General features: G+C 51.3%; 2 protein-coding genes across 5 annotated transcripts in view; both read left to right on the top strand.

Annotated features, from left to right (window-relative positions):
• LOC118214769 (tetraspanin-18-like) overlaps nt 1-16134 on the top strand; it is a 49208-nt gene extending 33074 nt beyond the window's left edge. For all 3 annotated transcript variants that reach the window (XM_035394972.1, XM_035394970.1, XM_035394971.1), the window contains 7 exons: nt 5289-5384; nt 11036-11230; nt 11583-11657; nt 11769-11867; nt 12241-12417; nt 14454-14537; nt 15253-16134. In XM_035394972.1, the coding sequence (XP_035250863.1) occupies nt 5322-5384; nt 11036-11230; nt 11583-11657; nt 11769-11867; nt 12241-12417; nt 14454-14537; nt 15253-15300 (741 nt within the window). In that variant the 5' untranslated portion in view covers nt 5289-5321 and the 3' untranslated portion in view covers nt 15301-16134. The remainder of the gene's footprint in view (nt 1-5288; nt 5385-11035; nt 11231-11582; nt 11658-11768; nt 11868-12240; nt 12418-14453; nt 14538-15252) is intronic.
• A 1403-nt stretch (nt 16135-17537) lies between these two features.
• The window catches only part of ext2 (exostosin glycosyltransferase 2), a 24922-nt gene continuing 19040 nt past the window's right edge, over nt 17538-23419 (top strand). Inside the window, exons 1-8 of one of the 2 annotated variants that reach the window (XM_035396225.1) lie at nt 17538-17723; nt 18604-18945; nt 19415-19638; nt 19955-20044; nt 20773-20889; nt 21869-22064; nt 22680-22819; nt 23066-23159. In XM_035396225.1, coding sequence (XP_035252116.1) covers nt 17718-17723; nt 18604-18945; nt 19415-19638; nt 19955-20044; nt 20773-20889; nt 21869-22064; nt 22680-22819; nt 23066-23159 — 1209 coding nt within the window. In that variant the 5' untranslated portion in view covers nt 17538-17717. Of the gene's footprint in view, nt 17769-18603; nt 18946-19414; nt 19639-19954; nt 20045-20772; nt 20890-21868; nt 22065-22679; nt 22820-23065; nt 23160-23419 lie in introns of both variants that reach the window. The other variant, XM_035396224.1, reaches the window with a different exon arrangement.

Here is a 23419-nt window from a genome sequence, read left to right as displayed (position 1 = left end):
GTAAAGTAGGTGCTCGATCTCCTGCCGAAGTGCTTTCTTACGCGGCGGTTTGGCGGTCTGTAAGGATGACTGAACAGACGGCGGTGTGCGCTGTGTTTGTGATGCGCTGTCCTAAACCGCCACTCTGGTTTTCAGGCGGTCAAGTTACCACCATGAACATCCGAGGCGATGCGCTGTGTAAGCTCTTAGAGACGTCCGCTGTTGAAAATGGTGATTCCGTTGCGCTGATTCAATATACCCACAACGTGTTCCTGCTCATTCAAACCCATAATGGATTTCACACGCTACATTCCGAGTCTTATCTTCGACAAAATAATTAGTCACCTCTGGACACTAACTAAATTCAGTAGGCTATGATTTCATCAGGGCTGTGTTCATCTGTGTTGTGATCTCGTGCATTAGTTTTTTTTTTCTTCTTTTTTCTCACCGTTCGTCATTTTAAAACGCAGCTCTGGCGTGTCCTTTGATGAATCAGATTTTCCTTCATTAGGAGAGAGGGCTACTGTTTGAAAGAGAGAGGAAGGCTCTGCCGGGACGCCGGCTCCTTCCTTTGATGTCGTCTAATGCAATAATACTTCTGGAGACGCTGTGTAAACCACTTAAACCCCCCGAGCGCATTCGGACGAGAGGACAAATGTAAGGGGAAAGTCCTGCCAAAATGTCTCTCTGGCTCACGTCACACACAAAAAACAATCGGTTTGGTGTATGGTTACGACAGCCGCCGTGTTATTCCACCCTACAGAACTTTCGGTTGCGTAGAGCGGAGATGAACTCTGGTCGTTTTCTACGGCTCGTTCCCCTGAGCTGCGTTTTATCTTCCAGTGGAGGAATGTTGGTCATGAGATGTTCTCTTGATCCGGCGTGGCTGTTCAGCGCATCATGTGCTAGCAGCATTTTTTCTTTTTTTTTTTTACGGTTAAATGAGTTATTGGGGTCAGCGTGGAGAGAGAGAGAGAAAGAGAGAGAAAGAGAGAGAGAGAGAGAGAGAGAGAGAGAGAGAGAGAGAGGAGAGAGAGAGAGAGAGAGAGAGAGAGAGAGAGAGAGAGAGAGAGAGAGAGAGAGAGAGAGAGAGAGAGAGAGAGAGAGAGAGAGAGAGAACCGAAGCTGGCAATGATGCAGATTAGAGATATTATCTGCAGTTCTGAAGATCCGATCAGTGTCCAGCCGACGTTCCCGTTAATAACAGCTGCGATTTCTCACTGTAAAACAAGAGCACCCAGGCCAGGCCTGGGATAAATATGAGACCTTAACCTGGGTCAAATGTCTGACTTTAAGCTGCAGTTACATACTGTAGCCTTGATTTTACTCTTCAAAACACAAAGTACAGATTACTAACGATTCCAAAAGAGGTAGATCTTCCTCTCACTCGTGATAAGAACAACAACAAAAAAGGAATAGAAGTGACTTCATTGATGTTTAAAAAAAAAAAAGATGTATTACATGCATTTAAATGCTAATCCGCCAATGCCTTTGACATTCTGGCATGTAGCCTCGTCTTATGCAAACAAACTGACTGTGCAGTTTTATTTGAATGCAAAGAACACTAGCTTGGCCTTGGTTTAGCCTCCTGGGATTCCTTGAAGAGAGAATTTGGATGTAGATCAGCATTTCAAGGCCTCTGACACAAGTTCAGCTTTCCACCCCCACCCCCCACCCCCCCCTTTATAAAAATGGAATTTCCCCGAATGCAGCGGCGTCGGGGGGAAGGGGGTGAATGCGTGAGCGGAGAGGGGTATGGTGAATGGTTGAAGCCGCACCCTTCTGAAAGTTGCTCTTTGAGCTGCAGCACGTGGGGTGATCTTCCCTTAAACCCTCCTAAGCACTTGTTTGGGTCTGTCAGCGCAGGAATTAATGAATGCCACACTAGCTGTGTGGAGCAGAATGGCGCAGAAGTCCTTGTGCTCCCCGGAGAGATGACACACACATAACAATACCTTACTGTTATTATTTACTGCACACGTACACACACAAGCACACACATACACACACAGTTTTATATTCACTGCGTGTGTGTGTGTCTGTGTGTGTGTACTTGTGTGTGTGTTTGATGTATGGAATTTGATGCATGGATGGCATTTCCTTTCTGAATAATACACCCAAAAATGTCTGAATAAGAACCTTGGAGGGGGGGGGGGGTTGTCGTGGGTTGCTGATCCAAACACAAAAGCTATGGAGCTCATTGGCCGAAACGTTCTTCTAGTGTCCAATCAGTGCCTCGGAGGGCGGAGCACCGGACTCCCCAGTCTGTGCCCGCAGGACAGCAGGCTTAGGCTTGCCAGGGAGGATTATGGGATTGTATGAGAGCACAGCTGTATGTATGTACGCTGCGGGAGACAGGAAGGCAGGCGGGTTGTTCTACTCAAAGCTGCGGGTTTCCTGGGCTGCGTGGGGTGACCCTACCGGCCCGGGCTGCCTGTAACGGTTGCCGCTTCTGTAGAGGGGCGGGGGGACATTGTCCGTGTTCTCCACAGTTCTCCGTGTTCTCCACGGTTCTCTGCCGCTGTTGCACGAGTGTGGGGGGGGAGGTTGGGGGGGAGATGGAGTGGTATGGCGGTTCTCAGCAGCAGACCCCAGGGGGTGCTGGGGGGTGCTGGGGGGGGTGCCGGTAAATCTTTGGGGAGGGTGGCGGAGCGGTGGACTGCTTTCAGCAGAGCTGCAGTCAGCGCCGCGGGACCAATCCTGGGCCCCCCAGCGCTAATGAAATGCGTGTCCCCTCATTAGGCTAAATGCCCCCTAGCGGGCCGCACTTACTTACCCTGAGTGCATCTGCACACACGGCGTCTGTCTAATGTTACACAGGGGGGCTCCAACCGTCCCTCCCCCTCCCCACACACCCCCCCCGCAGAACAAACATGGTTAAAAACATAGCGGACAGTACAAAGAGCGCACAGACACCCCCGCCGCCCCCCACCCTCCCCTGGGGTGAGCCTGCGGGCTGCCAGACCCTGCTGCGCTCTCTCTCTCTCTCTCTCTCTCTCTCTCTCCTTCTCCGTGTCTCTCTCTCTCTCTCTGCGTGAACGCGCTCGCAGCCAGCGCTGGTTTGGACGGCTCCCGCAGGTGATTTCCCGCTTGCGGTTAATTAACTGAGGGGGGCCGGACCTCCTCGCACTGGGATGGCGCCCCCTGGTGGGTGGCATTTGTATGTGCAGGGGATGAAGGGAAGCGCGGGGGTGTGAGGGTTTGGGAAGATGCTTGGGGGGAGGGGGTCATGGGCTAAGGTACAGGATGGAAATTGTTACATCAGCACAAACATTGTGTTTGCATTGCTGAATGGCCTGTTCTCCTCATTATTATTCTTATGTTCTAGTTGGGCTGAATGGCTTGTTCTCTTCGTTATGTAGTCTTGTGTTCTTATGTTCTTATGGTCCTTACACCGCTGCTGTTAAAGACATAACTCTGGGTCCAAACCGAGCTCAAATGGCTGCTTCTGTTCCTGGGCAGCAGGAGGAAGGACACGGTCCATAGCAACCAGATCCGCGCGGTCCTTAGTAACGGGCCGTTCCTTGGCCGTCGAGGCGATGGCCATGTGGCGCGTTTTTCGCGGGAACACGGCAGGGGCGTGTTTATTTGTTCCGCGCGGCTCTGGAGCGGCGCGAAAGAGGAGCCGGCGTGTGTCACCAGCCCCGATGGAGCCGCAGCTTTCACACGAATGCCAAAGGAACCGCCCCCCGCCACCCGCCGCGTGAGTCACGGCTCGCTCCGACGTTCGCGGCTCGCCCGCTGCCCGGAATGTTCCGCCATCGCAGACGCCGGTCACGGAAGGGCTGCTGTTAAGAGACGTTTTTTATCGTCACGTTCAGTTCACGGTTTCAGCTCTGCTCCCTGCCTCTCTGAAGACCTTTTGTTATTCCAAATAACATTTGTCCCAAATTCTTAATGAGTGCACCTGCCCGTTTCAGAAATAAAATATTTTTGGTTTGTATGAAAACCTGTAGAGGAGAATCATTAGTATGTATATCATGCTATACTGTGTTCTATGCTACATAACTTAGTTACCACATATGTACAATGATGCTTATGTCTTTATATTTCCATTTATGTATCTTTATGTTTAAATAAAATGCACTGGGGAATTGTGGGCTCTTTGTCTCTTTAAAGTAAGACCCTACCTCAGCCCCTCCCTGGTTCCCAACACAGACTGAGTGCTTATGGCTCGTAGTCTATGTACGTGTGAGTGTGTGTGTGTGCGCACATGCATGCATGCCTGCATGTGTGTGTATGCATGTGCGTATCAGCAGGAGGTGTGTGCGCGTGCGTGCACGTGTGTGTGTAGTGAACATTAATGAGATGTAAATCAACAGGAGGTGTAAGTGTGTGTGTGTGTGTGTGTGTGTGTGTGCATGTGTGTGAAGTTAGCAGTAATGAGATGTTAACCAGCAGGACGTGTGAGTGTGTGTGTGTGTGTGTGTGTGTGTGTTTGTCGTTAGCAGTAATGAGATGTTAACCAGCAGGAGGTGTAAGTGTGTGTAGTTAACATTAATGAGATGTTAATGAGCTGGGGCTGTGTGTGTGTGTGTGCAGTTAGCAGTAATGGGATGTTAATGAGCTGATGCTGTGTGTGTGTGTGTGTGTGTGTGTGTGTGTGTGTGTGTGTGCAGTTAGCAGTAATGGGATGCAAATCTGCAGGAAGTGTGTGTGTGTGTGTGTGTGCAGTTAGCAGTAATGGGATGTTAAACAGCAGGAAGTGTGTGTGTGTGTGTGTGTGCATGTGTGTGCTGTGTGTGTACAGTTGTGTCTGAACGCACATGAATATGTGTGTGTATGTGGCTGCCGGTAATGTGGTGTAAGCCAGCTGGAGCCTGTGTGTGTGTGTGTGTGTGTGTGTGTGTGTGTGTGTGCTTGTGTTCCTGCATATAAGTGGGTGAAAGTGAGTTTGGGTGTGTGTCGGTGTATATTCACGTGAGTGTGTGTGTCAGTGTGTTTCTGTCATGTTGGGGTGTTCAGGAGTACATACCTGCTGTGCTCAGATGTGTGGCAGGAGTGTTCCGGCTATGTTCAGGTGTGTGACAGGTGTGTTCAGTTTGTGTTCAGGTGTGTGACAGGTGTGTTCAGTTTGTGTTCAGGTGTGTGACAGGTGTGTTCAGTCTGCGTTCCGGTGTGTGACAGGCGTGTTCAGTTTGTGTTAAAGTGTGTGACAGGTGTGTTCAGTTTGTGGTCAGGTGTTTGACAGGTGTGTTCAGTTTGTGTTCAGGTGTGTGACAGGTGTGTTCAGTTTGTGTTCAGGTGTGTGACAGGCGTGTTGAGGCTGTGTTCAGGTGTGTGACAGGTGTGCTTGTTTGTCTCCCCAGGGGCACGGAGAGGTTTTGGCGAGAGGGACGGCCATGGAGGGGGACTGCCTCAGCTGCATCAAGTACCTGATGTTCGTCTTCAACTTCTTCATCTTTGTGAGTCTTCCTCACCCTCTCCTCTCCCCTCCCACTGGTTCACAGGCCCCTGTGCTCACGAATACAGCCCCCGGTTCACTGTCTCAGCACCACGGTATAGCACACAGGGCTATAACAGTGCTGTGACATGAGTGTGTGTGTGTGTGTGAGCGTGACTCTGCATTTTCAAACACGCGTTGATTGGGGGGGGGGGGGAGAAAGACACAACGTTGGGTCTGTGATCGCAGCTTTCTCAGGGATAATCGAGTGCTATCCGCCCTCTGTCAGCACCTGTCTTACCGTCCTATCAGCAGGGAAATCCAGGGTGCAGACGGACTTGTCCCTGATGCCGTCCTTGATCAGATTTCGGTGTGAAAACCAGCGGTGGTGGTCTTTGTTCTCGGGCCCTGGATAAAGCAGGGGAGGGAAGTGTCAGACGGGGCGTGGGGGGGGGGGGGGAATTGCAGGTCTGTCAGACAGGCTTTATGGGAACGCGGCGCGGTGACCTGCTCTGCGATGCCATCGGGCTGTAATTACGTTTCCCCCGATCGCGGTCGCAGGTAATCCACTCAGGACCCGTCAGCGCTCGAGACAAGCCGCTCGTGGGGTTTAGCGCTCCGTTGATGGACTGAAACTGACGAGCGCTGAAGTCCTGCGTGTGTGTGTCCTGCGTGCGTGTCCTGCGTGCGTGTCCTGCGTGTGTGTGTCCTGCGTGCGTGTCCTGCGTGTGTGTCCTGCGTGTGTGTGTCCTGTGTGTGTGTGTCCTGTGTGCGTGTCCTGCGTGCGTGTCCTGCGTGTGTGTCCTGCGTGCGTGTCCTGCGTGCGTGTCCTGCGTGTGTGTCCTGCGTGTGTGTGTCCTGCGTGCGTGTCCTGCGTGTGCGTCCTGCGTGTGTGTCCTGCGCGTGTGTCCTGCGTGCGTGTCCTGCGTGTGTGTCCTGTGTGTGTGTGTCCTGCGTGTGTGTCCTGCGTGTGTGTCCTGCGTGTGTGTCCTGCGTGTGTGTCCTGCGTGCGTGTCCTGCGTGCGTGTCCTGTGTGTGTGTCCTGCGTGTGTGTCCTGTGTGTGTGTCCTGTGTGTGTCCTGCATGCGTGTCCTGCGTGCGTGTCCTGTGTGTGTCCTGCGTGCGTGTCCTGCGTGTGTGTCCTGCGTGCGTGTCCTGCGTGTGTGTCCTGCGTGTGTGTCCTGCGTGTGTGTCCTGCGTGCGTGTCCTGTGTGTGTGTCCTGCGTGTGTGTCCTGTGTGTGTGTCCTGTGTGTGTCCTGCATGCGTGTCCTGCGTGCGTGTCCTGTGTGTGTCCTGCGTGCGTGTCCTGCGTGTGTGTCCTGCGTGCGTGTCCTGCGTGTGTGTCCTGCGCGTGTGTCCTGTGTGTGTGTCCTGCGTGCGTGTCCTGTGTGTGTCCTGCGTGTGTGTCCTGTGTGTGTCCTGCGTGCGTGTCCTGCGTGCGTGTCCTGTGTGTGTCCTGCGTGCGTGTCCTGCGTGCGTGTCCTGCGTGTGTGTCCTGCGTGCGTGTCCTGTGTGTGTCCTGCGTGTGTGTCCTGTGTGTGTGTGTCCTGTGTGTGTGTCCTGCGTGTGTTTCCTGCGTGCGTGTCCTGTGTGTGTCCTGCGTGTGTGTCCTGTGTGTGTGTGTCCTGCGTGCGTGTCCTGTGTGTGTCCTGCGTGTGTGTGTCCTGTGTGTGTGTCCTGCGTGCGTGTCCTGCGTGTGTGTCCTGCGTGTGTGTCCTGCGTGTGTGTCCTGTGTGCGTGTCCTGCGTGCGTGTCCTGCGTGTGTGTGTCCTGCGTGCGTGTCCTGCGTGCGTGTCCTGCGTGTGTGTCCGGCGTGCGTGTCCTGCGTGCGTGTCCTGCGTGTGTGTCCTGCGTGTGTGTCCTGCGTGTGTGTCCGGCGTGCGTGTCCTGCGTGCGTGTCCTGCGTGTGCGTGTCCTGCGTGCGTGTCCTGCGTGTGTGTCCTGCGTGTGTGTCCTGCGTGTGTGTCCTGCGTGCGTGTCCTGCGTGTGTGTCCTGCGTGCGTGTCCTGTGTGTGTCCTGCGTGCGTGTCCTGCGTGTGTGTCCTGCGTGCGTGTCCTGTGTGTGTCCTGCGTGTGTGTCCTGTGTGTGTCCTGCGTGCGTGTCCTGCGTGTGTGTCCTGCGTGCGTGTCCTGTGTGTGTCCTGCGTGTGTGTGTCCTGTGTGTGTGTCCTGCGTGCGTGTCCTGCGTGTGTGTCCTGCGTGTGTGTCCTGCGTGTGTGTCCTGTGTGCGTGTCCTGCGTGCGTGTCCTGCGTGTGTGTGTCCTGCGTGCGTGTCCTGCGTGCGTGTCCTGCGTTGTGTCCTGCGTGTGTGTCCTGCGTGTGTGTGTCCTGCGCGTGTGTCCTGCGTGTGTGTCCGGCGTGCGTGTCCTGCGTGCGTGTCCTGCGTGTGTGTCCTGCGTGTGTGTCCTGCGTGTGTGTCCGGCGTGCGTGTCCTGCGTGCGTGTCCTGCGTGTGCGTGTCCTGCGTGTGTGTCCTGCGTGTGTGTCCTGCGTGCGTGTCCTGCGTGTGTGTCCTGCGTGCGTGTCCTGCGTGCGTGTCCTGCGTGTGTGTCCTGCGTGTGTGTCCTGCGTGTGTGTCCTGCGTGTGTGTCCTGTGTGTGTCCTGCGTGCGTGTCCTGTGTGTGTCCTGCGTGTCGTGTCCTGCGTGTGTGTCCTGCGTGTGTGTGTCCTGCGTGTGTGTCCTGCGTGTGTGTGTCCTGCGTGTGTGTCCTGGGTGTGTGTCCTGCGTGTGTGTCCTGCGTGTGTGTCCTGCGTGCGTGTCCTGCGTGTGTGTCCTGCGTGTGTGTCCTGCGTGCGTGTCCTGCGTGTGTGTGTTCCTGCGTGTGTGTCCTGCGCATGTGTCCTGCGTGTGTGTCCTGCGTGCGTGTCCTGCGTGTGTGTCCTGCGTGTGTGTCCTGCGTGCGTGTCCTGCGTGTGTGTGTCCTGCGTGTGTGTCCTGCGTGTGTGTCCTGCGCAGTGTGTGTCCTGCGTGTGTGTGTCCTGCGTGTGTGTGTCCTGCGTGTGTGTCCTGGTGCGTGTCCTGCGTGTGTGTGTCCTGCGTGTGTCCTGCGTGTGTGTCCTGCGTGCGTGTCCTGCGTGTGTGTCCTGCGTGTGTGTCCTGCGTGTGTGTCCTGTGTGGTCCTGCGTGTGTGTCCTGTGTGTCCTGCGTGTGCGTCCTGTGTGTCCTGCGTGTGTGTCCTGTGTGTCCTGCGTGTGTGTCCTGTGTGTCCTGCGTGTCCTGCGTGTGTGTCCTGTGTGTCCTGCGTGCGTGTCCTGTGTGTCCTGCGTGCGTGTCCTGCGTGTGTGTCCTGCGTGTCCTGCGTGTGTGTCCTGCGTGTCCTGCGTGTGTGTCCTGCGTGTGTGTCCTGCGTGTGTGTCCTGTGTGTCCTGCGTGCGTGTCCTGCGTGCGTGTCCTGTGTGTCCTGCGTGTGTGTCCTGTGTGTCCTGCGTGTGTGTCCTGCGTGTGTGTCCTGCGTGTCCTGCGTGCGTGTCCTGTGTGTCCTGCGTGTGTGTCCTGTGTGTCCTGCGTGTCCTGCGTGTGTGTGTCCTGCGTGCGTGTCCTGCGTGTGTGTCCTGTGTGTCCTGCGTGTGTGTCCTGCGTGCGTGTCCTGCGTGTGTGTCCGGTGTGTCCTGCGTGTCCTGCGTGTGTGTCCTGTGTGTGTGTCCTGCGTGTGTGTCCGGTGTGTCCTGCGTGTCCTGCGTGTCCTGCGTGCGTGTCCTGCGTGTGTGTCCTGAACACGGGGAGACGGGACTGCGGAGGTTCAGCACTAGGAGAGAACTGACTCATTTACATTACATTACATTACATTACAGGCATTTGGCAGACGCTCATATCCAGAGCGACGTACAACAAAGTGTATAACCATAACCAGGAACAAGTATGACGAAAACCCTAGAGAGAAGTACCGGTCCAAGTGCAGGGAACAACCGCATAGTTCAACTTGGACCCTGAAGGTTAAACTGATTAACACTAACAATGAGAACGGCAACAACGCAGTCTATGGAAAAAATACAAGCAGTAGTGAAGACAGTTAATGCACCTAAGTCACCTACGAAACAGCTGCCCATTTACTCAGCCTGCTAATTAAATTATCCCAGAGAAATCTCTTAATATTTCAGACAGCCACTCTGTCTGCACATAATGTAAATCTGAATATGGCATTCAAAGGAAGTATCCTATATGTGTATGTGTGTGTGTGTGTGTTTCTGTGTGCTTGCATACGCATGTGTGCGTGTGTGCGTGTACGTGTATGTGTATGTGTGTTTCTGTGTGTGTGTGTGTGCGTGGGCATCTGTGTGTGTGTGTGTGCGCGTGTGTGTGTGTGTGTGTGTGTGAGAGTCCTTATTGCAGTCCCTGCAGCTTGCTCTTGCAGGCCAATCAGAGTGCTCATTACAGTCACAGTCAGTGGCCCTGCTGTTCCTGAGGAGCTGAGGGGACAAGATCACAGCGAGGAACCCGCACCATGTGACCCATTCCTGCTGATCATGTGACCTGTGATTTCCATCAGCCCCCCCTCCCCCCCCCCTCCACCACCACCTGTTCCAGTCTGCTGTCCCACAGTTACACATGTTCAAATGTTCCTGTTTCCATAGCGATGCTTATTTTCTTTGTTCCCATTTACTGCTCATTCTTTTCCTCAGTCTTCAGTCTTTTCTCCGTATTTGAAGTCCTTTCATAACGGCTGCTCGATGCTGCAGCTTCAGAGCTGTGTGTGTGTGCGTGTTTGTGTGTGTGTGTGTATGTGTATTTGTGTATGTGTGTCTGTTGTGGTCGGACCCACGACCACACTTACAAACAGTTCCCTTGCCGGTATTTTCTGTTGCACACAAACACATCTGGCCTCTGACGCTTTGAGCGGTTGGTTTTCAAACAAACAGCCGAGCCAGACCGGTCGCACGGTAGCTGCGCTCAGCGCGACTTGCACAGTCATCGAATGTGCTGCGCGCGTGGGCGCTGGCCAGGCCTGTTTCTGTGCAGTCATAATGTGTGAGCACACAGTGTTTATATCAAAAGAACAAACACGCACAAAAATTGACGTGGAATAAGAATGAGTTACGTTCAGGAGAACAGTGTTAAGCCAACTTAATAATGATTTGATTGTGTGACATTTGGGTGCAGATCCCTTACTGTGTGCAGATGGGGTCCAGACCCCTGAATGTGTGCAGATTGGGTCCAGACCCTTGACTGTGTGCAGATGGGGTCCAGACCCCTGACTGTGTGTAGTTTGGTCCCAGACCCCTGAATGTATGCAGATGGGGTCCAGACCCCTGAATGTGTGGAGATTGGGTCCAGACCCCTGACCGTGTGCAGATCGGGTCCAGACCCCTGACCGTGTGCAGATCGGGTCCAGACCCCTGACCGTGTGCAGATTGGGTCCAGACCCCTGACCGTGTGCAGATTGGGTCCAGACCCCTGACCGTGTGCAGATTGGGTCCAGACCCCTGACCGTGTGCAGATTGGGTCCAGACCCTTGACTGTGTGTAGATTGGGTCCAGACCCCTGTCCGTGTGCAGATTGGGTCCAGACCCCTGACCGTGTGCAGATTGGGTCCAGACCCCTGACCGTGTGCAGATTGGGTCCAGACCCCTGACTGTGTGCAGATTGCGTCCAGACCCCTGACCGTGTGCAGATTGGGTCCAGACCCCTGTCCGTGTGCGTTCTGAGTGTGGCTCCTCTCTGTGTGCGTTTGGCAGCTGGGCGGCTCCTTCCTGCTGGGGGTGGGTATCTGGGTGCTGGTGGACCCCACCGGCTTTCGGGAGATTGTGGCCGCGAACCCCCTCCTCTTCACGGGCGCTTACATCATCCTGGCGCTGGGGGGCATGCTGTTCCTGCTGGGCTTCCTGGGCTGCTGTGGGGCCATCCGCGAGAACAAGTGCCTCCTGCTGTTTGTGAGTCTGACGGGCGGGGCTGGGCTGGGCGGGGCAGGGCGGGGGGGGTGTGGGGCTGGGCGGGGCTGGGCGGGGCGGGGCGGAGCAGGGTGGGGCTGGGGAGAGCTGGGCAGGGCTGGGGGAGGTGGGGGGGGGGGAGGGGGGGGGGCTGGGTGGAGCGGGAATAAGCTCAGCTGGGTGGGGCTGTCCTCCACTACCGGTCAGTCAGCATTTTACAGTGATGTTTGAGGGTTTTAGAAATGTAAAAACAACAGTTTTTTTGTGTTTAAGGATCTTTAATCCTGAATGCGGTTATTATAATCCTTGCTCATCCTCTCTCTCTCTCTCTCTCTCTCTCTCTCTCTCCCTCCAGTTCTTCATGCTCATCCTCATCATTTTCCTGGCAGAGCTTGCCGCCGCGATCTTGGCCTTCATATTCCGGGAGCATGTGAGTTGTTTCTCCGCGCAAGATGGAATGCTGCTGATGATGTCATAATGGGTTGCCCCTCCCAATCTGCCTAATGACCCGCCTCCCTCTGTGGTGTGTGTGTCTCCACAGCTGACCAGAGAGTACTTCACCCACGAGCTCAAGAGGAAGTACCAGGGCTACAATAACACCGACGTGTTCACCTCCACGTGGAACGCCATCATGACCACGGTGAGTTAAATCGAACCCCCTCCGTGGCGGTACACTCAGCTCAAACGGGCCAGCCAATGTGCTGTCCAATCAGAATCATGAATACAGAGTTCTGTATTGTACACGCGTGTAGTTTGCGTCATACAGGTATTTTAAACTGAGAAGATTGCAAACAGCCCTTCTCGGTTTGTTATATCCAGTTCTGTAAGCATGCTGATGCTGATGCAAGCACTGTGTCCTCTGCAGTTTGGATGTGATGGAGTGAACAGCGCTCTCTCTTCCTCTCCCCCCCTCTTTCTGTCTCTCTCACCCCTTCTCTCTCTCTCTTTCCCCTTCTATCTTCCTCTCTCCCCTTCTCCCCCCCTATCTGCCCCCCCCCCCCCCGTCTCTGCAGTTCGGATGCTGTGGGGTGAACAGCCCGGAGGACTTCGAGGACAGCCTCTTCAGGCTCATGAACCCGAACGATGTGGTGCCGGAGGCCTGTTGCCAGAGGAACGATCACCCTGGAGACGGAGCCCACATTAGCCGGGAGGAGTGTCTCATGGGCAGCATGCTGTTCCGCAACAACAAGGTCATTTTCCCGTCGTACAGAAACTAAGCGATATTCCTGCGTTCACTAGGGCTGTGTTCCCTTCGTATATAAACGTGAGTTATTCCTGCGTTCACTAGGGCTGTGTTCCCTTCGTATATAAACATGAGTTATTCCTGCGTTCACTAGGGCTGTGTTCCCTTCGTATATAAACGTGAGTTATTCCTGCGTTCACTAGGCCTGTTTTCCCTTCGTATATAAACGTGAGTTATTCCTGCATTTACTAGAGCTGTGTTCCCTTCGTATATAAACTGAGTTATTCCTGCATTTACTGGGCCCATTTTCACATCGTATACAAACTCAGTTATATTCCTGTGTTCACTAAGCCAGTTTTCCCTTTGTATATAAACTGAGTTATTCCTGTGTTCACTAGACTGGTTTTCCCATCATAAGTCGCTTTTCCACCGCATGGTACCGGCTCAACTCGACTCGACTCTACTCGACTTTTTTGGTTTTCCATCGGGCAAAAGTCGTGGATAGTACCTGGTACCTGGTATCACCTCCGTTGAGGTTCCAAGTGAGCTGAGGCGATACCAAAAGGTGACGTGAAAACAATGCAGACCACTGATTGGTCAGAGCAACGCGTTTCATGCGGCGTAGCTATGACGACCAGATACATTGACGGGGGTACTATCTGCAGTGGAAAACGAAGTACCTGGTACCAAAAGCAAGTAGAGTCGAGTCGAGTTGAGCCAGTACCATGCGGTGGAAAAGCGGCTATATATAAACTATATTTGGTTCTAGACCCCTTACTGAGTGTAGTTTGGTTCTAGATCGCTTACTGTGCGCTGTTTAGTTCTTGACCCCTTGCTGTGTGTAGTTTGGTTTTAGACCTTTTACCATGTGTCATTTGGTTCTAGACCCCTTACCGGGTGCACGTTTCCGCTTTGATTTGTTTATAACCGTGAGCGACGGAAGCAGAGGTAGTGCCCACACGGTGTGCAGCCTTCAGTTCCCTCTGCTTCTCCCTCAGAGCCACACAGGGATGCGCGTTCCGTCAGAGGCATTGTATTCCTTCTTCTTTTCATATGCAAATGGAATCGCTCGCAGTAATATATCCGTCTGCCGTGATTGGGTGCCGTGGCATTTTCAAAAATGTGTCGGGTGATTATGCGGTTTTGTTTCGCACAAATGTCACCAGCGGTTGACATTTGGCGATGCCTATCATCGCTGGAACACAGGGCTCGTCAGTCGCGTGCTTAACCACAAGACCTGGAATGAAGCACTAATCTGCGCGCTGCGGAAAGGAAAGATTGCCTTGAATAGGTGCTTGTCAGAGATGGAAATTCACTTGCAGTAAAAGCCATTTAAGGACAGGCTTACTTTGCGTGCGCACACACACACACATGCACACACACACACCTGTCCACAGGTAAATTAAGGAAAGCACTAAATAATGTACAAATAATCTTCAGTTACAATGAACGTGGAATATAACGTGGAAGTTCCACTCTCCCTTCACAGTAAGACAACAACATTATGATGCATTCTCCTAGAGGAAAGAACAATAAAAGGAATTTTTAAAAAAAAACCTAGAACCAAATTGAAAGGAAATTTTAAAAGCTCAGTCTGTCCAGGGGTAATGTCAGTAAGCAAAAATGGAGAATTTGCAGAAAATGCTGATGGGTTTCTGAGCTGTAGGTTCCTTTCTGAGTCTTAGTGAAGCAGCAAATGCTTCAGTCTCTAAGGATGGGGGGGGGGGGGGGGCCGAGGGGGAGTTCCTTCTTTTGGAAATGCACCAGAGACAGGGGGGGGGGGGGGCGGGGGGCAATAGTGGCATCTCTCCTCCTTCACACGAAACAGTATGCCTTTAAACATGTCTCTTTGGATCACACTGTCCTTTGAATGCTACAGAGTAAATAAATTCAAAATAAATTTGCCCTGTGATGAGTCCGCATTCTGCGATGATTGTTTGGATGTTGAGCGGAAAGGCACGCTGAATTTGGCGGGTCGATTGGTTTCGCCAGTTGATTTTCTGTTCCGTTCTCTGATTTTACTATTTGTTTCTGTGGTAACAGGGCTGCTACTCAGCGGTGGTGGACTACTTTGAGACGTACATCTATTTGGCCGGAGCCCTGGCCATTGTGGTGCTGACAATTGAAGTATGAACGCTCGTTTTGTCACATTTTGTCGCTTGTCAAAAACAGATCATTTGTATTTACAAAAAAGGATTTTAAAAAAAGAAGAAAAAACCACAATGGTAGCAAAAAAAAATCAGTTGGTACGAATGACACAGGAATAGGGATACATGCCAACAAACTCCTTTTGTAGCAGTCAAACAAACCAAACAAAAAAGGCTGCTTTTACTCCAGAGACCCCATTTAGTGTAGTGCAGCGACACCTTGTGGTGAATATTGTCATTGCAACATCAACATAATTTTGCTTTGGCCTGGTATATTGGTGTTTGCACCTGAATGCAAATTCACATTACAGCAAACATAACCACAAGTCACTGAATACTAATATTTATTGTAAAACAAATAATCCCAAGTTTTAGTTCCATAAACATTAGTATTAACAGTTTGAGTTCATGTATAGGGGCGACATAGCTCAGGAGGTAAGACCAATTGTCTGGCAGTCTGAGGGTTGCCGGTTCAAACCCCGCCCTGGGCGTGTCGAAATGTCCTTGAGCAAGACACCTAACCCCTAACCCCTAACTGCTCTGGCGAATGAGAGGCATCAATTGTAAAGCGCTTTGGATAAAAGCGCTATATAAATGCAGTCCATTTACCATTTACCATGTAATGGTAAAAGTGCATTTGAAAGCTCGTTTGAAACGGTGTATTCTCCCTGTTAACTGATCCCTTCTGTCCACAGCTCTTCGCCATGGTGTTCGCGATGTGCTTGTTTAGAGGGATCCAGTAGAATGGCCGCACTGTACAGGAGGACTTTTCAAAAGGGAAATTGTGGTGAACGGAAAAAAAAAACAAAACAATTCTTGTAAAATATGAAGGAGACATCTTTAATGTTGTTCTTTTTTACAAAGACAAATTGGAAAAGAAAAAAAAAAGAAAGAAAGAAAAAAAAAGGTTGACAGTGACCGAAACGATTCGTACTTCTCAGCTGGTCCTTTGAGGTACTGGATACACTGTAAAGGAAAAAAGACTGAAATGAAAAAGCAAGCAAGCAAGCAAAAAAAAAACAAAGAACACACAGAAGACAAAAAGCAACAAAAAGCGAGTTTGAGATACGAGCGTCCGGAGTCCTGATGTCGTTGAGCGGACCAGACGAAGCAGGAAACTGCCGAGTCCCCAAAGCAGGAGAACAAGGAGAGCACGGAGAGCAAGGCACTGCACTGACCCTTGGATGAAGAATATTTATACTGATGGAAGTTGGCTTTAGCTGTATAGACGTACGTGTTTGAGTACCGTGGCTGTACCCCACAACCCCTAACCCCCTGCCCCCCCCCCCCCCCCCTCCCCTACACACACCTGCCACTTTTGTTTTTCGCTGTATGAAATAAATACCAGCTCAGAACTGTCCCAACAGATGATGGCTGTGTGCCCCCCCCCCCCCCCCCCCCCCCCCCCCACACACCTAAGCTTGAAGGCCAACCTCTGGTGCATTTTTCTGTTGTTATTGTTGTGATTTGTTCATCGCTATAATAACTGTAATGTGACTTTAGCTGAAATGTATCTGTTTGCATTTGTATTAGAATCTATAAAAAGATATAAATAATATTAAAAAGTTGTTCTGTAATGTGTGTCCTTGGTTGATTTGATGCCTGAAGTCAATTATAATGAAGGCAATTGCATATTGTCAGGTTATTTTTCTAAATGTATCTTTAATACTTTTTTACAAATCTATTTGAGATACACATAAGATTTCTTAATGTGCTGAAATACTTAATGTATGCCTCATGATATATAAACTACTTGCTCATAAAATCGGCAATGTTTTAAAATTACACACCAATGACCCTTACACATTTTTTTAGGATTACTGATTCCCCTGTGGTAAATTGGGCCAAGACTACATAGTGCTGATGTAAGAGTTGAGTAAATCAGAGCACAGTAATTGGTTCTGTACTAAATCACCATTTCTCCTTAATGTTGACTTACTAATAAGAGCAAGACTCTTTCCTCACAAACTCACTTGGGTAAGTTAGCTTTAGCAATTGTTGAACTTGCCAAACCTAGTTTGTAGAGAAAAAAAATGATTGTTGATCTTAGTCAAAGGTAAAGACAAATGTTGCTCGAATCCTGGCCAGTGTCTCCATGCAAAGAAGAGTTCATTACATTACATTGCAGGCATTTAGCAGACACTCTTATCCAGAGCGACTTACTTAGCATTTACATTGCATCCAGTTATACAGCTGGGTATATACTGAAGCATATCAGGTTAAGTACTTTGCTCAAGGTTACAAAGGCAGTGTCCAACCCGGGAATTGATCCCCTGTGACCTTTAGGTTACAAGCCCAGTTCCTTGTCCGTTGTACTGTACTGCCACCCTAGGAGTATGTCTTATCAAGCGTATTGAGTGAATGTACAACATATCAGTGCTGCCTCTGTGTGTTTGATTGTTCACAACAACATGCAACATACATAATTTCTCACGATATCAACAAGCTAACTGTCAAAATGAAATACCTTTTTGGCAGCCTGTCCAATGTGTATTCCTGTCTCTTGCCCGATGCATGCTGGGATAGGCTCCAGCACGCCCTGCGACCCAGCCCAGGAGAAGCGGGTATAGATAATGGATGGACGGATATGGGGACGGTAGCAAGGGCAAAGTCCCTGGAGGTAACAGGAAGAAAACTTGGGTGGATCCAGACTTGGAAAGGGGTGAGGTGGGGGGGGGGGGGGCGGTGGGTGTGCACACCTAGGCAACACTGCAGGGTAACTAAAGTGTCAGAAGTGACAGAATATGGAGAGGTTTGGGTTTACAGACTGCAGAAGGGAGCAGGGTTTACAGGGAGGGCCTCGGGTGTTGGAAGTCAACAGTAAAGTGGCAGGAAATGTACTCAGTTGGGCCAGCAGGATGGAGAGAGCGCCGCTGGAAAGATATATATTGCACTCCAGAGCAGTAGAGGTCGCCATTCGAAGAGGAGTCTCTGCATAAATCTCGTTTTTAGACCCCCTACATTTCTATGGTGTACAAGAATACGCACTTCCTGATTTACGCGAATTTCTTCCATGGAATTTTTCGTCTGGTTAATTTATGACTGGACATTTTGGAAAGAAAAAATAACACACAAACGTGTCAGTTGTTTATATTACAACCAGAGAAGCTCTGATATGAATTTACTATAAGAAGTTAGGCTCTGAAGCTGTCGGGCGTCTATGAAGGTCAGTGTGTGCGGACTGTAAATTTATAAAGGAGAAATGAACAGGGTGGGTTATCGGAATTGTTCTTTCGATGTGTTTATGGTCAGACCCAAGTTCTGTTTTCATATCCATAATACATATCGCATCCATACGTGTCATCGTGATGTGTACTGTTGCATGCTTGCTGCTTGTGTAACATTAGCATGGTAATTTTAACGTATACTAGATAACTAGCTGGTGTATTTGCTTGCCGAACCGCTAACGCTAGCACAATGCCCGTGTCTGTGTAGCATTAGCCTGCTAACTGCATAGTGAATGCTGTTTTCCTTGGTGGCTTCCGTTAGCTGCCTCGTATCCATTCTGTTTTATCGCCACCAGACCAGACTAGTTAACAAGCGAACAAGACCACCTCGACAGTCTAAATATGTTTAGACAGTCAATGTAACGATAAATCGCCAGCTAGCTAGGTAGCTTGTAGTTTTGCTTAGACTAATTAGCTTGCAATAACATCATTATAAAGCTTTGGTTAACCGCACGCAGACCTCCTTGTATGCTCACTAGCATCGCTAATGTGGTTTAATTTGTATACTTACCCTAGCGAGCTAACTTTAGCATTTACTTTTGCCCTGACCAGGGTCGGGATTGGGTTCATGAAAAAAACACATTGAGAGCAATCTACTACGCGTGACAGAGCTAGCAATCTAATATAACTGTTTACATTTTGCATATTTATTATTGGTATGTTACTTCTGTAAACTTCGGTGTGAGTAGCTATCGTATTTACATTGGCATACGTTTGCGTGTTAACGTATTTGGCCTTCCTGCTCCAAACATGATCACGGTCTTGCTGTGTCTATGTCTGAGTTTGACTGTCCGCCTGATTTGTGTTTCGGGCTCGTAGTGGTTGAGCCGGGTCGTCGGGTTCAGCATGTGCGCATCCGCTAAGTACAGCTCGCGGGGCCCGGCTCTCATTCCTCGGATGAAGACCAAGCATCGCATCTACTACATCGCCCTGTTCTCGGTGGTGCTGCTGGGGCTCATCGCCACGGGCATGTTCCAGTTCTGGCCCCACTCCATAGAGTCCACGGCCGACTGGAGCTTGGACAAGCGCAGCGTGCACGACGCGCCCCTGGTGCGGCTGCCCTTCTCCAGCCCCATACCCGAGAGGGGGGACCTCAGCTGCCGCATGCACACCTGCTTCGACGTGTACCGCTGCGGCTACAACCCGAAGAACCGCATCAAGGTAAGCGGTTACGAATGTACATAGTCAGCGCAAACGCAAAATGGCATCAGCGCCGAGCGTAATTAGTGTCTGTAGATCTTCAGACAGACATGGAGATTCAAAGAACGATGTGTATTCACGAATACGGTTGCATCAGCTGGGTAAAATAGCTTGCGTTGATAATGCTCTGGATGAAGATGCCCAGTCTACGTTCGACTTCGTCAATGTAGAAGTTCGACCAGCAGAACAGGGTTGCGGTGCAGACGTGCGATGGCGCTGTTGTCATGGTATCACAGCCCAATTGGCTCCTGGCTAAAGCGAGGGAATGGCACGAGGCGGGTTTTTGTGCATCGCTACGCTCATCACCTAAAAGCGCTATATAAATGCAGTCCATTTACCATTACCATTACCATTTACCACTGACAGTGATGTAATGTGCAGTGCGGTGATGTCACTAACCCTGCTGTGCTGCGGATGCTTCCGGTTGCAGGTGTACATCTACCCCCTGCAGCGCTACGTGGACGAGGCGGGCGTGGCCATCAGCAGCACGGGCCTGTCGCGGGAGTACAACGACCTGCTGAGCGCCATCTCCGACAGCGACTTCTACACCGACGACGTCACGCGCGCCTGCCTCCTCGTCCCCTCCATCGACGTGCTGAACCAGAACTCGCTGCGCATCCGGGAGACCGCGCAGGCCCTAGCCTTGCTGCCCAGGTGACTGACGCTCTCTTCCTGTGTTCTAGATGGGCTGAATGGCCTGTTCTCCTCATTATGTGTTCTTATGTTCTAGATGGGCTGAATGGCCTGTTCTCCTCATTATGTGTTCTTATGTTCTAGATGGGCTGAATGGCCTGTTCTCCTCATTATGTGTTCTTATTTTCTAAATGGGCTGAATGGCCTGTTATCCTCATTATGTGTTCTTATGTTCTAGATGGGCTGAATGGCCTGTTCTCCTCAGTATGTGTTCTTATGTTGTAGATGGGCTGAATGGCCTGTTCTTATTACGCATTATTATGTTCTTATGTTGTAGATGGGACAGAGGGATGAATCACCTCTTGTTTAACCTGCTTCCTGGTGGTCCCCCAGACTACAACACAGCCCTGGACGTGCCCAGAGACAGGTACTGCAGATCCCCCCAAAGCCCTTCTTCTGTAATGACATCTCTAGCCACCTGTCCTGCTCTTTGCATTTAACTCAAAAGGTCCTCAATTCTGTCCCCTGCTTTGAACTGGTTTTTGTTTCGTTTTAAGTAAAGCGTTGTGTTTAGGCCTGTGCCTGTTTAGGGCCGGGTTATGTGCTGTCTGTCTGAGAACAGAGAGAAGTGTGAGAGAGCAGGTTTATGTGCTGTCTGTCTGAGAACAGAGAGAAGTGTGAGAGAGCAGGTTTATGTGGTGTCAGAGGAGGGGGAGGGGGCAGGTCTATGTGCTGTCTCTGAGAGGAGAGGGAGAGAAAGTGAGTGAGAGAGCAGGTTTATGTGCTGTCTCTGAGAGGAGAGAGAGAGAGAAAGAGAGCGAGAGAGCAGGTTTATGTGCTGTCTCTGAGAGGAGAGGGAGAGAAAGAGCGAGAGAGAGCAGGTTTATGTGCTGTGTGTCTGAGAGGAGAGAGATAGAGAAAGAGAGCGAGAGAGCAGGTTTATGTGCTGTCTCTGAGAGGAGAGAGAGAGAAAGAGAGCGAGAGAGCAGGTTTATGTGCTGTATGTCTGAGGAGAGGGGAGAGAGAGAGAGGTTTATGATCTGGAAAGATCTATAATGCTCTGCTCTTTGCGCTTTGAGTATCCAGCTGTATGTGAGACAGTAAAGTGTTTCTGCTGAAGGCCTGAATATGAGATGCTGTTCCTCCCCCCCGCAGAGCTCTGCTGGCCGGTGGGGGCTTCTCCACATGGACGTACCGGCAGGGGTATGACGTCAGCATCCCCGTCTACAGCCCCCTGTCTGCAGAGGTGGAGCTGCCCGAGAGACAGCCAGGGTGAGCACCCCCCCCCCCCCCAACCCCAAACACCTGGGCCTGGTACCCACAGAAATGCTCTACTCCTCACACCTGGGCCAGGTAGACACAGAAGTATTCCAACCCCACACCTGGTGAAAACCCTACAGATCCCAGATAGTGAAGCATGCTACTATTTAAAATGTACAATCATATGAAGACTTTAGTTCTGAATATTGGTGAAAATAGATCTCACTTAAATTGTCCCCTCATCCCCTGTACCCCAATACCTCTGTACCCCATACCCCTGTACCCCAATACCTCTGTACCCTGTACCCTTAACCCCTGTACCCCAATACCTCTGTACCCTGTACCCCTAACCCCTCTACCCCAATACCTCTATACCCCATGCTCTTTTACCCCAATACCTCTGTACCCCATGCCCCAATACCTCTATACCCCATGCTCTTTTACCCCAATACCTCTGTACCCCATACCCCTGTACCCCAATACCTCTGTACCCCATACTCTTTTACCCCAATACCTGTATACCCTGTACCCCTAACCCCTCTACCCCAATACCTCTATACCCCATGCCCCAATACCTCTATACCCCATGCTCTTTTACCCCAATACCTCTGTACCCCATGCCCCAATACCTCTATACCCCATGCTCTTTTACCCCAATACCCCTGTACCCCATACCCCTGTACCCCAATACCTCTGTACCCCATACTCTTTTACCCCAATACCTGTATACCCTGTACCCCTAACCCCTCTACCCCAATACCTCTATACCCCATGCCCCAATACCTCTATACCCCATGCTCTTTTACCCCAATACCTCTGTACCCCATACCCCAATACCTCTATACCCCATGCTCTTTTACCCCAATACCTCTGTACCCCATACCCCTGTAACCCAATACCTCTGTACCCCATACTCTTTTTACCCCAATACCTGTATACCCTGTACCCCTAACCCCCTCCCCCCCCCCCCCCCCCCCCCCCCGTCCCGCAGGCCGCGGCGCTACTTCCTGCTGTCGGCGCAGACGGCGATCCACAGGGAGTACCGGGCGGAGCTGGAGCAGCTGAAGGCGGAGAACGGCGAGGCGGCGCTGCTGCTGGACAGGTGCAGCAACCTGTCGCAGGGCGTGGCCTCCGCCCGCAAGCGCTGTCACAAAGGCCAGGTGTTCGACTACCCCCACGTCCTGCAGGTGAGCCGGGCGGACACGCCCCTTCGTGCTGTCACGCTGCTGTCGTCCACGTGTGTGAAAAAAAAAAAAATGCTCGCTTCCTATTGGTCAGCGAGTTTTACTTGGATAGCCTGATGTGACGGCACGGCCCAGATGGGGTGGGGGGGGGGGGGGGGGGGGGGGGGGGGGCTCTTCAGGGCTAGGCGGGGATTCCTGATTCCTGAGCAGTGCCATGGCCTCTATTTAACCCCACTTCGTCTAGACAGGAAGTGAGTTTATCCCTACCTGCACATCTGGGATATGTTCCATTGTGATGGGTGGGGGGGGGGGGGGCAGTGTAAAACCCTCCTCACCTGCATTGCCCCCCCCCCCTCACACACTTTGAACTGCCTTGCCCTTGAACCATGTTCTTAGTTGTTTCTAAAGCTTTCATTTCAGCTGCTAAATATTGTTACACCTGTAAATTGTGTGTGAATGTGTATTTTCACAGCACAATGAACTTTATTTTCTGACATCATCTCCCTCTCTCTCGCACTCTCTCTCTCTGTCTCTCTTTCCCTCTCTCCCTTCCCCCCCTCTTTCTCTTTCTCTCTCCATATCTCTCCCTCTGCCTCTCCCTGTCCCCCCCCCCCCCAGGAGTCCTCGTTCTGTGTGGTGCTGCGGGGGGCCAGGCTGGGTCAGGCGGCACTCAGTGATGTCATGCAGGCTGGCTGTGTCCCTGTCATTGTGGCCGACTCCTACATCCTGCCCTTCTCAGAAGTGCTGGACTGGAAACGGTAGAGCGCCCCCTGCTGGGAAAAACCAGCTTCAGTGTGTTACATGCCTTATTGTGGATAATGTAGAGACCTCTATTGGTACACTATGCAACCAAAAATATCTGGACACCCCTTGGCCTGGGGCTGTTTTTCCTGGTTTGGGCTAGGCTCCTCAGTTCCAGTGAAGGCAAATCTTAAGTGTGTGTTTGTGTGTGTGTGTGTGTGTGTGTGTGTGTGTGTGTGTGTGTGCATGTATGTGCTCTTCAGGGCATCGGTGGTGATCCCTGAGGACAAGCTGCCGGAGATGTACTCCATCCTGAAGAGCATCCCTCAGAGACAGGTGGAGGAGATGCAGAGACAGGTGAGCATTAGGAGGGTTTCTCTGTCACAGGTGTGTCTTAATATCAGCAATATGTGTATTTAAGTGCTGAAAATATGATCACAGAAGCCTTATGATTTTATTTATATCAATAAAAGATGGGGGGGGGGGTGTTGGTGAAAGCACTGTCAAATCCTCTGTTGGTCAGGCAGACTGAAGGTCATTCTTGCTCTAAATGGCTGGCAGTCGGAGAGCGAGCCAAACATATTGTTAGGGGTTCCAGAGTGAAGTCTTGCTGCAGT

Source organism: Anguilla anguilla, chromosome 16 (assembly GCF_013347855.1).
Source record: "Anguilla anguilla isolate fAngAng1 chromosome 16, fAngAng1.pri, whole genome shotgun sequence".
In the NCBI taxonomy this organism is placed as follows: domain Eukaryota; kingdom Metazoa; phylum Chordata; class Actinopteri; order Anguilliformes; family Anguillidae; genus Anguilla; species Anguilla anguilla.
This window is presented reverse-complemented; position numbering and strand designations above follow the sequence as displayed.